The 16787-nt window shown below is 40.1% G+C and overlaps 2 protein-coding genes across 2 annotated transcripts; both read right to left on the bottom strand.

The window, feature by feature from the left end:
* Positions 1-801: 801 nt before the first annotated feature.
* Positions 802-8409, bottom strand: LOC127860639 (BTB/POZ domain-containing protein 6-like). Its single transcript, XM_052398864.1, has 3 exons — positions 8170-8409; positions 3505-3691; positions 802-1972 (listed from the first exon to the last, which is right to left on the bottom strand). The coding sequence occupies exons 1-3, from the start codon at positions 8370-8372 to the stop codon at positions 1142-1144; spliced, it is 1221 nt and encodes a 406-aa protein (XP_052254824.1). The 5' UTR covers positions 8373-8409; the 3' UTR covers positions 802-1141.
* Positions 8410-9125: 716 nt separating this feature from the next.
* LOC127860864 (uncharacterized) lies at positions 9126-16110 on the bottom strand. Its single transcript, XM_052399164.1, has 3 exons — positions 15596-16110; positions 10574-10744; positions 9126-10384 (listed from the first exon to the last, which is right to left on the bottom strand). The coding sequence occupies exons 1-3, from the start codon at positions 15873-15875 to the stop codon at positions 9657-9659; spliced, it is 1179 nt and encodes a 392-aa protein (XP_052255124.1). The 5' UTR covers positions 15876-16110; the 3' UTR covers positions 9126-9656.
* Positions 16111-16787: the final 677 nt, after the last annotated feature.

Genomic DNA, 16787 nt, shown 5'->3' with positions numbered 1-16787 from the left:
ATGCGTTAACGATAAGATGCTCTAAACACTATTTCACCAAATTGGTGCAAAAGGTACCATGTGACATTTAATTTCAATATCACATTGTATCATTTTGCACCAAGGAGGGCGATTTGGTTTAAGCTTAAAGCTGTACAATGTACACGTGTATACGATTTTTCATAGTCTTTGATGTAGATATACATGAACTGAACCAACAAACTCGAAAACTAAAAATACACACGCATTTAATGGTCAGCATGCTAAGTCGACACTAAGTTTTAACTTTATACAGTATAAACATCATTTGATCGCGGAGAGTGTTTTTGTTCAATATTTGTATGTATAGTTTAAAGCCCCGGAACTGTCTCTCGCGCTCTTGTATCTAGGAAACTCAGAGAAGGATATTTCGAAATAAACTATCGGACAATTAAGCCTAGCAGTTATAACAACCGCAACATATAGGTATACATGCATATTGTAATATCGAAATGAAATGCTGCCCCCGATTTCTCGAAAATTCTTTATTCGGTTTTAAGCATATCTGACTGAAGTCGTTAAGACAGTTTAATGTTGTACACTCCATTTATATTTTGCAGTTTAAGCTTGTAATATAATAAAAAGGAAACATTTGTTTACATTGTTTAAAATAATAAAAAGTGAGCAGCATGGCTAGTGCAGCGGTTGGTTCACGCGCCACTCTCCTAGGCGACCCGGCCTGAGTTATGAGCTTGGTTTGTGGTCACCTCACGGGACAGGTGGGGTTTTCCGATACCTCCGCCCCCTTATATAATATATAATAATAAATAATTCAAATCGTGATTCGTTCAAACTGCTGTAAATTGCATCTTTATTTCATTTTTTTTTGTTCCAACGTATAAATATAGTCTAGAAACTTAATAAGTTAGTAGTGCTGGAACACACTTTGGGTCCACACGTAATGCAGCCTCAAGCGCGGATCAACTTCAAAATACACACATACACACCATGTTCAAACATGCTTTAATCATTTTCGAGAAATCGGGGCCAGGAACTTGCAGTTACATTTCAAAATCAGTCTTTAGAAGTAAATTTGTTGCTGAGGCCTTCTGGGTTACCAATATTGCCATCCCGATTGCTACATAAGGCGCGACACAGCCTTATTAACTCGACAAGCACACTATCAATGGAAGATGATACCTGGAATCTGCCCCTCTCGCTCCGTGGTGCAATTCTGCGTGAGAATACTTGTTTTGAAAAAGAATTGCACCTGCTCACAGTATATCATGTTCTTACCGCAAACGCCTCGCTTCGTCTGCGGGCCTTCCATGTAGAGAACTATTGTGTACCATGTCATCGCTTTCAGTGTGACGCCATTGTTGAGCAATACGTCATACAATTCTGTTTTAGCACTCGTTTGAAGTTCGGAGTCGCACTGAACAATAAGCTGATGGCGTTCGCCGAGAATTCTAACGGAAACGTCGTACGATGCCTCCCCTATGTAACACCCGTAGATTATTACGCCATCAAGAACGATTTCTCTTGAACTCTGGAACTGTATCGCGTCACAGAAAACGTTCCCGACGTTCCATGCGCCCGAACTGACGTCAAACCTATAAGCACGCGTCATTGCTCGGCGTCTTGTAATAAACCGTCCAAGATTTGGCGCCGTTCTACTGTGGAGGTACTTGAATACTTCGATCACTTCGTCTTTCGTCAAGATGCCGTCGTTAGTGACGTGTTTGCTAAAGAAGTCTATATCGAGCACCGGAAAGCGGACAAGGTATTTTAGTTTACCAAGAACTCGGTTGAAGCTATCGCCGTTGACCGGAAGTTTCTGTTTATTGCACGCTCTTGACGCCCACGTGAGCATGGCTTTGTACACGACACTCTCGTCTGCGCGGAGCTCGTCGGATTCTAGAACCTTCGTCAGGCACTGAGGACACAGAGAGCTGAACTGTGGTGACGTCAGGACCGTATGGGCGTTCTTGTATATAAAGTCGAGACAGCTTTGCTGCAATAAATAAAAAAAGATGTGTCAATATAATAAGATATAATGTTGTTTTTTTGTAAGACCGTGTCATTTACTGTAGACATATACGCAGTGTATCTCAGTGGCTTAGTTTGACCTTTTCCTAGTTATACGCCGGGCAATAAAGTCAAGTTAACATTATACATTAATTAGAGCTCCATTGGTCGTTTTCGGCTCAGGTACTACTTAAATGTACCCCCGGGTACTCTAACGTATACTACAATGTACACCGGGTATTAAAATTACGCTTAAAGGCCCGGTCATACTCCTGTGCATTTTTTTAGTAAATTTTTAAACCCTATGGTACTTTTAAGTATTACCTGAGCCTACAATTCCCAGTCGAGCTTAATTAGACTATAAATCATACGGGTAGAGGAAAGATATACTATAGACATTTGGTTATAAAAATGCTCCTTTTTAAATTATTAATTTCATGAAAACCCATATAGTATACAGGCAATAAAAAAATTATTTGATTTCATATACTAACCTTGATGAATTGCGTTTAATTTGGGACTGCAATTAATGCCTTCAATTTATTGCGCAAAGTGCCTTACTGATGGATATAGCCAATTATGGCCGTCACTGCAATATAAGTTTCTTAATTTTATGTGAATACGGCAGGCTGGAAGAAATTTACCCGCGGTGACTATATCAATATACCCGCGGTGACCATATCAATATACCCGCGGTGACCATATCCATATACTCGCGGTGACCATATCGATATATCCGCGGTGACCATATCAACATACCAGCGGTGACCATATCAATTTACCCGCGGTGACCATATCAATATAATTGTATTCCGTTGATGGAGATAATCGACCAATGGGACTTTGCCGATATCGCAATTTTTTTTATTTACATTTAAACATATCGACTTGTTTAAATGGTAATTCAACAAGGTACAAGTTGTTGCGTTGTTGTGCGACAGTACTCGGCAAACTGATACACTTTACTCCTTTTTCCTACTTCTATTTTTCCAGGTTCATTGTAAGGTGTCATCGTCCGGAGTTCTGTCATGCACTATCCGAAGTATGCTAAAATGTGCTTCGAGTTCGCGCATTTAGACGGTCAACACAAAACCAAAGTGTTTATAGTAAAATTATTATATTTTTTATATTTAATTTCACAATTTTGTTCCATACATTCATTATATATACAAGTACGTACAAAAGCTCTTTATATCCATCTGAAAAGGAGAGGCACATATCGTTCCATCTGTTTGCAAACAGATATCCATATATATTTGCCATGTGATTATTATTTAACACCCGTCTTCTGTTTACTGGCCAGATAATCGAATGTCCTTTAAAGTTCATTTGTGTCATTTTTTTCACAATATTCCCTGCCGAAAACGTGCATGTTTCCACTTCACGGAAACCCGACTTAAAAGTGAATGTTGAATACATACGTGATGTAATGCAATGTTATGCAATTTTATGTAATGTACCGGTAATGTAACGTAATTAAATACATATAATAGAATAAAGGCCTTCACTAATGTATACCTCCAACGTGGGTTCCTGGTACTGATGCGCTTGCTCGAGCAGCGTGCAAGCCGTGTCCAGCGCGATTCCCTCCGCCAACTTCCGGCTGCACAGCTCCACCAGGCCGCCCAACTTGAACCGCTTGGCCCCGTGCAAGAGCGCCGTCACAGACTTCGTGGTGATGTCCACTTCGTTTGTGTAAATGTATCTGCCAACATTTAATCTGTGGGATTTCACGTTTTATATATTAACCCATTTATGCCTAGCGTCTAGAAAAAAGGCCTTGGCAAACAGCGTAGACCCAGATGAGACGCCGCATAATGCGGCGCCTCATCAGGGTCTAGGCTGTTTGCTGAAAGGAATTTCTGTAAGAAATTTTCTAAATATAAAAATAAATATGCTAGACATCCCTAATTTTGGAAATAAATTGATCCATTTTAGAAGGATGGGAGAGTCCACTAGGCTTAAATGGGTTAAACAATGCATCAAGAAGGACAAAGCCCGAGTGAACAAAGTAAGCATACAGTGTTTTCAAAGTAAATAGTTTAAAATTATAACATGCAATATAACGTTTCATCGCAACAATACATACCGGGTAAACGTATGTTTTATTAAAAAATAATAATACGTAGGTTATATGGCTAGATGCTCTGCATAAATGCTGTATTTTGTGTCTGTTTGAAAAAAAAAATGGAGTTAACAAAAAGGTGTTGGCACCAAATGAAGTTGAACACTGCTGTCTTGAACCTAGTTAAATAGCTATTTCGAACCATTCTCTCGGTCGGATTATTTTACTTCTTTAGTTGTTTTTTTCATCGTTAATTCGAACTGTGTAATAAGGTTAGTCTCTAATTGGAACTATACTTTCGGCCCCAAGAATGCTTTTCTCACATTTTCATCATTGTTCATTTCGAACTCGCACCTTGGTATTCATCGCTGGTAGTGAGTTCGCGCCTTTCATGCAGTCTTATCAAATCAGTGCTGAATGAGGTATGGGCTTAATCATAATATTTTATTGGCATATGCTATAACGAATTTTCAAGTGGTTAATCCTTTTTTGGCTCGATTTGTATACTATCTGTTTTAACAACCTTCATATCAATATAACTCCTCCAAGGACGGCCCAAAGCCCGCTCTGAAAAGGAGAAGAGTTTGGCGTAGGGCTAGCTATCATACCCTGTTGAAACCTTAATTGCTACAGAAACGCCAAACAGAATAACAACAGACATCACGGACATGGGAGAAGGTGTGCCTCCAGCTGCAGAACGTATGACGCCGGACGGTGAAAGCCAGTGTCAACTGGAAGCCATCAGGCCGAAGACCATCATCTCCACCAGGACCACAACCACCATCGGTACATGGGATGTCCGAACCATGTACGCGACCGGAAAGACATCAACAGTGGCCTCAGAGATAAGGAAGTTCAACCTCACCATCCTAGGGATCAGTGAATCAATATGGACTGGCTCTAGGCAAAAGCGACTTACTTCCGATGAGTTACTGTTGTTCTCGGGGCATGAGCAGGAGGATGCAGCACACACCCAGGGAGTAGCCCTGATGCTTTCCAAGTCGACACAGAGAGCGCAAATCGGATGGGAGGCGCACGGACCACGGATCATGACGACCTCTTTTCTTACAAAGAAGAGGATAAATGTGGACATAATCCAGTGCTATGCCCCGACGAACGAAAGTGAAGAGGGCGAGAAGGACACATTTTACAACAGACTGTCAACAATCATGCAAAATGATGCAAGACAGAACGAAGAGAAAAAATACCATTCTTATGGACGACTTCAACGCCAAGATCGGCAGTGACAACCTAGGATATGATGAGATTATCGGGAAACAAGGGTTAAGCGAGATGAACGACAACTGGAGGAGATTCGCCGAAATGTGTGTCACAAGTAACCTGGTCATGTGAGGAAGTCTTTTCCATCACAGAAGGATACACAATGCAACTTGGTTGTCACCTGACCTGTCAACGGAGAACCAGATCGACCAACTGTGCATCGCAAGGAAATTTCGTAGCTCTCTTAAGGGTGTACGTGTCAAGAGAGGAACAGACGTGGCTTCGGACCATTTTTCCCTTTGTCGCCCGATTGAAACTGGAGCTGATGCAGAGTTGGACAGGGGGCCAAGCCAATGCCAGCGTAACAACACTGCTAGGCTGAAAGACACCTTGAAGCAAGAAAGGTTCAAGGCAACTCTCTCTAACAAGTTCCATGTCCTAAAAGAGCTGCTTGAAGAAGAGACGCAGGAACGGAGGTGGCAGAAACTGAACGTAGCAGTGACCTCAACATGTCAAGAATAACTGGGCTCCAAGTCGTACACCCTCAATGAGTGGATATCAGCAGAGACGTTTCCGAAAGATGAAGAAAGAAGATAAAAGAAGGCACGTGTCAATAACAGCAGAACACGAGCCGCAAAGGTGAAAGCACAAAAAAGTACACCGAAGTTAAAAGGATCGTCACGCGAAGAATTAGAGCAGACAAACGGAACTTCATAGAGACGCTTGCATACGAGGCAGCCTATCAGAACAGAACTAAGGATCTGTACTCCATCACCAAGAGATTAACAGACAAGTTTGATAAGCCAGGGAGGCCAGTAAGGGACACAAATAATGGAGTACCGGTAATAGCAAATGGCGAAGGGCAGAATAAGAGGTGGATTGAGCACTTGAATGAGCTACTTAACAGGCCATCTCCTGCGAACGCACCGAAAGTTCCGCCAGCTACAAGCGATATGCCAATCAAGTGCGGCGCTCCCACGGAGAAAAAGATCAGCAGCGCAATCAAGCAATTGACAAACGAAAAATCTGCAGGACACGACAGCATACCGGCAGTATCGCTTAAGGCAGACGACGAGACTAGTGTGGAGTTACTCTACCCGCTCTTCAGCAAGATGTTGATAGAAGGAGAAATTCCACCAGATTGGAAAGAGTGATACGTATTAAAGCACCCCAACACAGACGATCTCAGTTCCTGCTCCATATACCGAGAAATCACGCTGTTTTCCATCACAGGAAAGTTGTTTAATCGCATCCTGCTGAACCGAATGAAAGACGAAGTAGACCCGCTCCGTGGACAACAAGCTAGCTTTCGGAAAGACAGATCGTGCACGGTTCAGATCACAACCCTGCGCATCATTCTGGAGCGAAACCTGGAGTGGAATTAGCCCCTGTGTGTCAACTTCATTGAATGTGAAAAGGCATTCGACAGCATTAACCGTGAAACGGTCTGAATACTTTTGAAACACTACGGGACGCCAGGAAAGATCACCAACATCATCAGGAAGTCAAATGATGGGATGACACGCATAATCGCTCATGCCAAACAGCTCACCGACGCCTTTGAGTGAGACAAGGCTGCTTACTCTCACCTTTCCTGTTCCTGCTGGCTATAGACCGAGTCATGAAGACCTCGACGGCTCAGAAGCAGAACGGAACCCAGTGGACACTTTGGAATCAGTTGGAAGGCATCGACTTTGGCGATGTTCTGGCTCTTCTCTCCCACAGCCATAAAACAGATGAAAGAACAGATAACATGGCGGTGGACAACTCAGTTAGACTTGCCTACACCATCAACAGTGGGAAGAGCAAGGTGTTCAAGACCAACACATCCAACAACACACCAATCACAGTTCCAAACGAGGCGCTGGATGAGGTGGACAGCTTAGCCTATCTCGACAGCATTGTGAACAACCATGGAAGAACGGATGCAGATGTTAAAAACCGCATTGGTAAAGCATGAGCAGCCTTCCATCAGCCGAAGAACATCTGAGGATCCGGCGCAATTGGCATCACCACCAAGATTAAGCTCTTCAATACCATCGTGAAGCCAATACTCCTCTATGGAGCAGAGACATGAAAAACCACTGTCAACACTATAATGAAAATACAGGTCCTCATCAACACCTGCAGCAGGAAGGTCCTCAAATCCGCCGGGCAGACGAGTTATTCAACGAAAAATTACGGAGAAGAACAAATCAGCAACCAGTTGAAGAAGACATCCTTCAGAGACGTTGAAGATTGATAAGCCAAACCCTTCGCAAGCATGCATCCAATACTACAAGGCTATCACTCACCTGGAATCCCCAAGCGAAAAGGAAGAGAGGGTGGCATAGAAACACCTGGCGCCAAGACCTGGATGCAGATGCCAAGCAGATGGGCAAGATATGGGGCAGCTACAGAGACCCGGCAAGAACCGAGACGCATGGAGAAAGCTGGTTGGCGGCCTATGTCCCAGACGGGACCACAGGCGAAGATGAGATTAGATATCAAAATGCACATTAGTAGTTATGCATGCGATACTGTTAACACGTATCTAGTACACCATAGACTTCGAACTTTTTTTGCGAACTACTTTTGAAGGTCCCAACGACTTCGAAACATCGTTGTTTATTTGTAAAGCAATGTTTGCATCACGGAGCAAGAGGTTCATGTGTTAGCAGTAACTGTGTCAAATAGCAAGAGAACGATTGTACTTATAATTAGCAAATACGCATGATAAGTCGAATACATAATATTAAACAACTAAGTACAATCATAGATTCAGTGAAGAAGTTCATACTACCATCGTCAATGTAAGACACGGCATTGTACCAAGTTACCCAGTTTAGACAGATATATGTAAGAAGTAACAGCACGAAATCAATAAATTACACACATGAAGTTTACGATGGTTTTACCTTAAAAGCTTTCTGAAGACGTCTGGCTCGACTTCATCTATCGAAATGACGTCATTTTTATTGGCAGTTTCCGTTCCACAAAACATTGAAAAGAAAGTGGCGCTTCTGCTCGCAAGCATAAACTTGTGCGCCTTCATTTCGACTTTCTGCAACCCGACACCCACAGAGAAAGTGACGTCAGCAAGGTACTCGTAAAGTAACATTTCACCGAAACATTGGGACGGCGTTTTCTCCGATTGCCAGTCATGGGTTAAATTGAAGCTGCATTTAAAACAAAAGGTTAACAATGTATAGTCCATTACCCACACGAACACACATTAAATACAATTTAGTGTGTTACAATTCTTTAAACGAATAACCATAATAATAACCATTATTATCACTTTAAATATTATATGGTATATCCAAATAGTATGTACCCGGTATTACCATCAAACCTATTTCCAAGTAGTGTTTTATTCGTTTATGTCTGCAAAATGCTTCATTATGAGGTACCAAAATTAATCTGATTATATTAATTTCAAACCAGTCTTTTTTTTGAAATTATAAATTAAAACTTATGAAAACCTTATTTTTTTGTCTAAACAACAGATGACGCATACCTAACTGACTTCAAAGAAGGGTCCGAGCGATTCGTGCCCGGTCGTCTATTTGACATCCGCTCGGAACCTCGCGTCCGAGTGCGCATGCGGAAAAACGATAACGTTCCGCTTCGTAATGACATGATGACGAAACACTTTATTAATCTGTTCGGTAAGTTTTGTAAGTTATATATGCTAATGAATAAAAACAAACAAACAAATCGTCCTGTGGCTTGTATTGAATTTTCCTAATACATATGTATTGATACATATGTATTGTATGCGATAACTGTATCATGACATTGACAATATTTAAAATGCAAAATTCAAGTCCGTTTAGTTGGCTAACAAAAAAGTTTTCTACAAACAAGGGTTACACGCCAACGTTAAATCCTCAAATGTTGCTAATCAATCATGACAATTATATAACTTAAATTGTCTGTCACAGATACTTAAGCAGCAGTAAAATGCCTACACGAAATTAGCGAAACACAGTGTAATATAAATCGAGCCAACAACATTCACACTCGTTTGATCAAGATTTGTGTCACCATGGGTCAGCGAAGTGTATTGAAGAAAACAAGAGTGTGGACAACGACTTTGACATTCAATCTATGTACAGCTTGAAACAGTAACATAACTCCAACCGCATTCCGATTGATTAATACGCCTGCTTTATTGTCTGTAAATATATATATTATATATGCGTGTCTGTTATAATGTAGTTCAATGTCAATTAAGTTAAACGCTCGTGACTGTCATTTTATTTCAAAACACAGATGCAAATATGTAAATTAAATGAACGTAATCCAGGTTGAAAAAACATGAAATACGATTATTAAATGAAAAAAATAAATAAAACACACGTTTGGAGCTGTTCAAAATACCACACACTTTTGGAGATGTTTATTCGGGGCTATTAACCACATCACTGTCGTTAGAAATATTGGACTCATTGCTCGACACTCGACAGACCGCGCGATGACCTTTGTTACATGCCCCGGCTCGCTTCAGGCTTTTATTCCGTGTGGTTTCTGAGTCTGAGTACTTATCTACAGGTCGATCTCTCGCTATGTCCGTGCTCAATATTTCGGAAACCCTGTCGAACCCGAATCCGTCGCCATAGCCAGGAGATTTTGACAGTGTTGAGTAGGATCTTGCAATCGGTTTACGAATTTTAATATTGCCGGTGTCTGTTTGACTTTTTTTTCGCTCTTTTAGAGACCCACCATGGCGCGATGATCTAGTATTTCTGGGAGAAATCTCGCCATCATGTACCGAATCGTGTCGCTTTCGCTCTTTAAGCGAGTTATTTCGGGATCGTGAGAGGGGCGACGAAGTTCCGGAACCAGTCAACGACTCGTTCGAGTATTGCGAGTCGGTGCTTGGTTTTCGTAACAACTTCCGTTGCGCTTGCGAAGTGACCGATTTGCGCATGCGCCTGACGGACGAAATGGCTTCCGGACTGGCCAGCCAATCGCCTGATCTTGCGCTCTCGCGTAAGAGGCAAGACGTTGAACCAGAGACGCGTTGGTTGGTGGAAATTACAGACGATGTAGCAGACGATCTCATAGAAGTAAGGGAATCTTGGATATCTTCATACTCTATTGACTTACGTCTTGACCATATGGGAACTACAACATATGGTAGTATTGCGTTTAAATATCATAATACAATGTTTCTTTGAGTATTAGCATTATAAACATAAGCCTTTGCGAAAACTTGACCGGATAAAGGGCTCGTATTGTACTACATAAAAGCATGACAGAAGACGAATGGAAACCCCATTACGTGGACTTTTTAATAGCGTTATAACGAGTTACCTCGAGTACTGACCACAGGCAGTTTTCGTGAAGGCGTTCCACCAAATCTTGGCAATATGGTGACCGGATATGGATTTGACGAAGCAACTTCCTGACATGAATGGAACGGAACGCCATTTATTTCGGATGTTGTGCTTGAGATTACCCGGTCCATATAGCCGTCAGTTTCATCTGCAAAACATGGCGCATTTAAGAAAACAGCGTGTCCATATATTTTTTAGTATTACGTTTTTTGCTTCCCTTCAGAGACATATTCCGGTAAAAATCGCATCGTCCGTCGGTTCTTGCGTCCGTCAGCCCATCCGCTTCTTGCTTGGACCGTTACTAATGAATTATGATGAAACTTCTCTTAGATCAACAGAAGGCATTGTTTGCAATTGCAGAGTGCAGGAACTACATGGTAAGCGATATCTTCAATATTTTTCGAGTTATTTCCCTTGGTATTTACTAACAGCGCCCATTGTCTTGGTAAAATTTCATATTGCAGATCAAAACTAAGAAAAGTATTAATGGTTTTTAAATGAAATTCATATAATGATAAACGACTTATAGATGGGATGCGAAGTAGAAGAACCAGAACTCTTTATTTATTTTTTGAGTAATTGCCATTTGTTTATTTTTGTGTGCAAAGCATAATACTAGTAATTGGTATAAAGCTGATTGTAACACATGCCAGATATCAAAAGAGATAAGATATCATATAAATAACACGAGCGTGTTTCCTAAAGGTCCAATGTCAGACTATTTGGTAAAAATCGAACTTCGTTAGAATTGGGCACTTTCAGTGACAGAACTTGTTTTTCTTATAAGCGATCGTGAAACTTAATAGTAAGAACTAGAAACAACAAGAGAACGCTGTGATGAAGGTTATACTGATGATAAATAATGTTAATACGGCAACAATCACACAACTTACCAACATTTATTTGTTTCTACTAGAATCTCCAAAGCATTGTGCTTCTTAATAGGTCGATTAATTTTTCTTGTAACTTAGGCTTTACTTCACGGAAATTTCCCAGTTATATAAAGGTATTTAATTGTAGATATCGTCCAAATCTATATGCCTAATTCATTTCTTTATATCGTAAGGTTAATGTAGGGAATATTATTCATAAATGATTGAAAATACAAATGGCAACAGCAAAACAAAGGGTCGTCAGCAAAAAATAAAGACGTCGGTAATAGATACTAACGCCTTACATTCGTTATAACAAATATGTGGCATTGCTAACTTTATCAATTAAAACCTTAATAATCGACTCACTATTAATCGGCATAATCATACGTTTGCAACCAAAGTAACCGTACAAAAAGTAAGATCCTTTAACTTGAATCGTTTCACTGTTATTAGCCACGACATTTCACTGTTATTAACCACGACATTTCACTGTTATTAGCCACGACATTTCACTGTTATTAACCACGACATTTCACTGTTATTAGCCACGACATTTCACTGTTATTAACCACGACATTTCACTGTTATTAGCCACGACATTTCACTGTTATTAGCCACGACATTTAACTGTTATTAGCCACGACAATATTTAAAAATGAGGATACAAATGAACGATAAACCAGTTTATTCTCGAAATAGTAATATTGTAAAAAATTACCTATTTTTATTTTTTATTAAGCATGGGAAATAAGAAATACTTATAATACATATTATTATTTGGGCAGGATTGTTGGTATATATTTATGAACCGCATCTCGCTGTATATTGTCTTCTCTAAAATACCCAATATTTGTTGACAATGTTCCGGTTTATTTTTTATGTTTATAACTTGAATGACCTGTGCCTTTGTATTGTATTGACATCTCATGTATACTCATGGGCTTATTGTCTACTGTATATTCAAAGAAACTGTAAACTGTTAAAACACGGTATGAAATGTTGTAAAGTGTTTTACTAGAACACGGACAACGTATATATGTATCCTTAACTTGACAACGAAGCATATTTTGTGTTTATTAAATAATAATTTACATAACAACAGGCAAATTTTGCCATTAACTTTATAATCAATTAAAATAAACCACTTGCTTTAAATTCTTTTATATTTAAGTTCGCAAATTCTTATCGGACTTCTAATACCACTTTTCGAATGCTCAGTCAGACAAAGTTTCTATATCTGAAAACGGTTCAATTGTTCCGAAAATTAAGTATCAAATTCCTAATTGCTTGATAAAGTTTAAATTGTATTTCAATCATTTGTTCAATCGCCTATACAATACCAGCCGTATAGGGTTACGTCTTATTTACTAAAATCCTTCATTCAATACTCTGTCGGCATCATTAAACTTTTACCGACCTTCGACTAACATTGTTGTATGAAACGGATCTTTCAGTAAATTAATACCCGAAACATCTTTATTTCACTGGCTTTTAAATTTGTAAACAGTTTTGTTATACGGGAACATATCCACGCTTATTTGCTTCAAGCACATAATGCATACTTAACATTATCAACTTTAAAAAAAACGTAACCGCGTAATATGCAAATCAATTTATTGTGGCCTAAGAAACTTTATTTAATCACCCTCGTGAATGAAATATGAATTTAATGAACACTTCAGGAATGCATATTTGGATGGCTACATTTGTGTAACTCTTTGTTCATGAAAAAAAATTATAAATGGTTATCTACTTGGATGCTGTGTAGTATATATTGTAAACGTTTGCTAATTCCCCGATTACTAGCACATTACTCGTTACGAAGACATTTTAAAATAATTGCAGAGGTTTTTTTTAGAAAAAGGGGAAGACGCTGGACGCTGGTTAAAAGGGGAAAATCGAGCGCGAAAAAGACATATTTGGGGAAAAAATAAAAACTGTTCATTTCAATGTCTATAACTCGCCTACAGACTTCAGGTTTTTAAAAACTGTTCATTTCAATGTCTATAACTCGCCTACAGACTTCAGTTTTTTTTTAGAAAGAGACATGTCTCTGACCTTTTTGTTCTTAAACACATGAACAAGTATGATATTAAAGTCAAAGTCCTAAATAAAGTTGCAGGGGTAGATCTAATAATGGGAAATGTTTTCAGCTGGGGCCGGGGAACGATTTCAATATTGTGATTTCAATTTCATGATGAATGTGTTGACGATCTAGATCTGCTACAGTATTGGAAGGGAAAGGTGCGGCAGCTGCCGATTGTCTACTTTCACTTTCACAATAATCCGACAGTATTAATCGATGTTGATTACATGTACCTCCGAATCCTGCTGGGTTTCAACGGTTTTTGATGATTCATTCTTAAAAAATGCGTCAACGCAATTAATATTTTCCGAGTCCGAACGTTTTATTTTGTTCGTGTATGAATGCCTATTGTGAGACTTTTTTTCTGTTTTAACGTTTATACCCATCTTGGCTTTCACATAACCCGGATGAAAACTCGACTGGTTTCCGGTAATTAATTGACGAATCGACCTTCTCGCGCAAGACCGGAATCCAGTAAAATAGTCACATGATTAATACGATTAGTTGCCCGGTTTCCATGACGTAATTTAAGAGCTATATATAGAATCACTGGGATTCCCAGATTTGAGTGTTCGTCGGGAGAGAGAGAGAGCGAGATCGTTGTACATGGTACAAATAGGATAATGCCTCAGTCACAAATAACCCGGTCGCCGGCCGATGTGTCCGATCTCCAGGCATCGGGAAGACTGGACACGTCGGAGCCGTCCGCCGTCCGATGTGTGACAAAGTTTAAAACGTTTTTTTCCGCTCATCGGGCATGCGCCGGCCGATGATCGCATGGTCATTTTGTAGCATCGAGCGGCGTCCGGATTAATTTTTTATATCAAAGTTTGTTTTACCCGACATCGGGCCCGGGAAGGAATCGAGTTGAGATCGATAAAAGATCGGCAATCAACGAACGGTTATCGCCCGGCGTGCGCCCGACATCGGCTTCAGTGTACGTGTATTATAACGAACATCGTCCGGCGTCCGTCGGGCATCGTGCGGAGGCCCTCCGGCAATCGGACGGTCGCCGGCCGATGTATACGTCCCTGTGAAATATCTTGATTTTTGCCGATACGCGTACGATGAATCCGATGTCGGGCGATCGCCGGGCGATAACCGTGCGTTGATCGTCCGATCTTTTTACCATCTCAATACGATTCCTTCCCGGGCCCGACGTCGGGTAAAATTTTAAGTGAGACTTAAAATTAATCCGGACGCCGCCCGATGCAACAAAATGACCCGATGCCTGTGCGATCATCGCCCGGTCGCCAGCCCGATGAGCGGAAAAATACATCGGCCGCTGATCGGACGGCGATCGGTCTCTATTTGTGACTGAGGTATAAGTGTCGACTTCCCAAAAGAAAGAAAAAAAGATTTCTTTGAGGGTAAAATATTATACATGTATTTTGGTGAAAAATTTTATTTTTGGAGGGGAAATGGTAGTTTTGGGGGAAAAATTCTGGTAGGGGAAGACGCCGATTATCGGCGTCACTTTCTTAGTAAAAAACCCCCCTGAATTGCAATATATACTAAGTTGTCTGTTCATTTATTTAGATTTATTGCCGTTTTCATCAGTCTTTCGTTCATATCACTGCATTCAGATAACCTTCCAAGACCCTTTCCCTGAGTTAACTTGTATAACAGTAATAAACGCCCATACGTATGCCAGTAAATTGAGACTTACGACCGATGGGAAAATGGCCGTATAAATAATTTGAATTCCTTTTACCACACAAGAAATGATATCAGGCTGGGACTTCAACCCGCGAATTATAGCCCAGCACTTTGCCAACTGAGCTAGTCGGACCGGATATAGGTATATTATCTTGGAAGAAAAACAACATCTCTATAAAATGCAAAATTGGCGCTTTATACCGAAATGTGTTGCTTTTCTTAAGCAAATTCCACAGCTTAAACATATGAAACCTCTTATGAACTTAATGAATACAGTCCCACCTGAGACCAGCGGTCAGTCAAGATAAATGTACAGAGTGAACGTTGTAGACAGGTGGAAGTTGTTCATATGTGCACTTGTTTTTGCACTGATTCTTACCCATGCCGTTAACGCTCTCAGTACACGTGTAGTGGGCCGAGTCGCTGACGGCGTCGCCATTGGTTACCAACGGCTGCCCCATTTGTAGACGACCCAGCAGACTGCGCATCTCGTCCTCGTCGCGCGTGCTCTGACGTACGAACGCTCGCCTTTGACTTTCCAGGTGCTTGGACGTCTTGATCAGCGCGGCGCTCTCCAGGGCGTTCCTAAGAATCATTTCCTTCATATGACTGCGCTCCAAGGGACCGCCTTCATGGCGGTGCGAATTATCGGACGCCATGGTGACTTTTTTTAATGTTTTACTCTTCGTTGAGTCTGTTTAGGAAGTATACAAATTCCAGGATTTATTTTACTATTGCTCTGGTAAAAAAGCACAAACACAGTACATTTACACATTTGTATCCGTCTTGTTATAATTCCTTCGTTGTTTTCAGGAAGTTTACTCCATTTTATGTATAATAAATGATGAAATATCCAAACATTTTTCACAAATAATACTAAACCAAAACAAAACGTGCACAATACTGTTTAATATGTAAGCAGTTTGCTTTACACTTCACTGACATCTATAATTGATTCTTACATCCAACAGTGTATGCCTTGTTTTCCCATTATTTTACGACATGTATTCTTATATCTGCGCGATCAGTTTAAATGCACACCAGCATTCGATCGATTATTTTAGTCTGCAGTAGGTAGTGAAAACACTAATTTAAACACTAATTTAATTAAATTCTTCATATAAGTACTTAATAATTAGTGAAAAACTAGAGAATTGATTTATTCTTTTTTTAAGACCTGAACACGATAATAACATCTTAGAATATGTATCAGTTTTAATATTGGAAACATTAAGGTAATGAAGAAATTTGCGCGTAAGATACAATTGCATCAATTTGTAATTTCATTGAAGCCAAATGCTTGTCTTTAAATTATATATATTCACGATTTGCAGCTACTCAATCAGTGCCTTTTATAGTACATCCTGTCTACTAGTAGCGCCGAGAGTCATCATCATGTAAATACAGATATGAAACAACATAGTTTACATGTTGACCGTCCTTTCGTTATGTTTGGATGAACTTAAAATCAAACGCATGTTAAACCGAGTAAGACAATAAAAACTGGCCACAACGCCCACATGAGAGATTTATTAAATTCAAGGCAACGCACAACAGCATATTTAAATCAC

Source organism: Dreissena polymorpha, chromosome 15 (genome assembly GCF_020536995.1).
Source record: "Dreissena polymorpha isolate Duluth1 chromosome 15, UMN_Dpol_1.0, whole genome shotgun sequence".
In the NCBI taxonomy this organism is placed as follows: domain Eukaryota; kingdom Metazoa; phylum Mollusca; class Bivalvia; order Myida; family Dreissenidae; genus Dreissena; species Dreissena polymorpha.
The sequence above is the reverse complement of the archived record's forward strand: the minus strand, read 5'-3'. Positions and strand labels throughout refer to the sequence as shown.

Bases quoted from the DNA above. Each gene is read 5' to 3' on its own strand.
- LOC127860639 (XM_052398864.1), bottom strand. From the start codon at position 8,372: ATGTTACTTTACGAGTACCTTGCTGACGTCACTTTCTCTGTGGGTGTC. The intron at 3,692-8,169 runs GTAAAACCATCG...AAATGTTGGCAG, and splicing joins GTCTTCAGAAAGCTTTTAAG to ATACATTTACACAAACGAAG. The intron at 1,973-3,504 runs GTATACATTAGT...TATTTATTGCAG, and splicing joins ACCAGGAACCCACGTTGGAG to CAAAGCTGTCTCGACTTTAT.
- LOC127860864 (XM_052399164.1), bottom strand. From the start codon at position 15,875: ATGGCGTCCGATAATTCGCACCGCCATGAAGGCGGTCCCTTGGAGCGC. The intron at 10,745-15,595 runs GTAAGAATCAGT...CATGTTTTGCAG, and splicing joins TGAGAGCGTTAACGGCATGG to ATGAAACTGACGGCTATATG. The intron at 10,385-10,573 runs GTAACTCGTTAT...CATATGTTGTAG, and splicing joins GCCTGTGGTCAGTACTCGAG to TTCCCATATGGTCAAGACGT.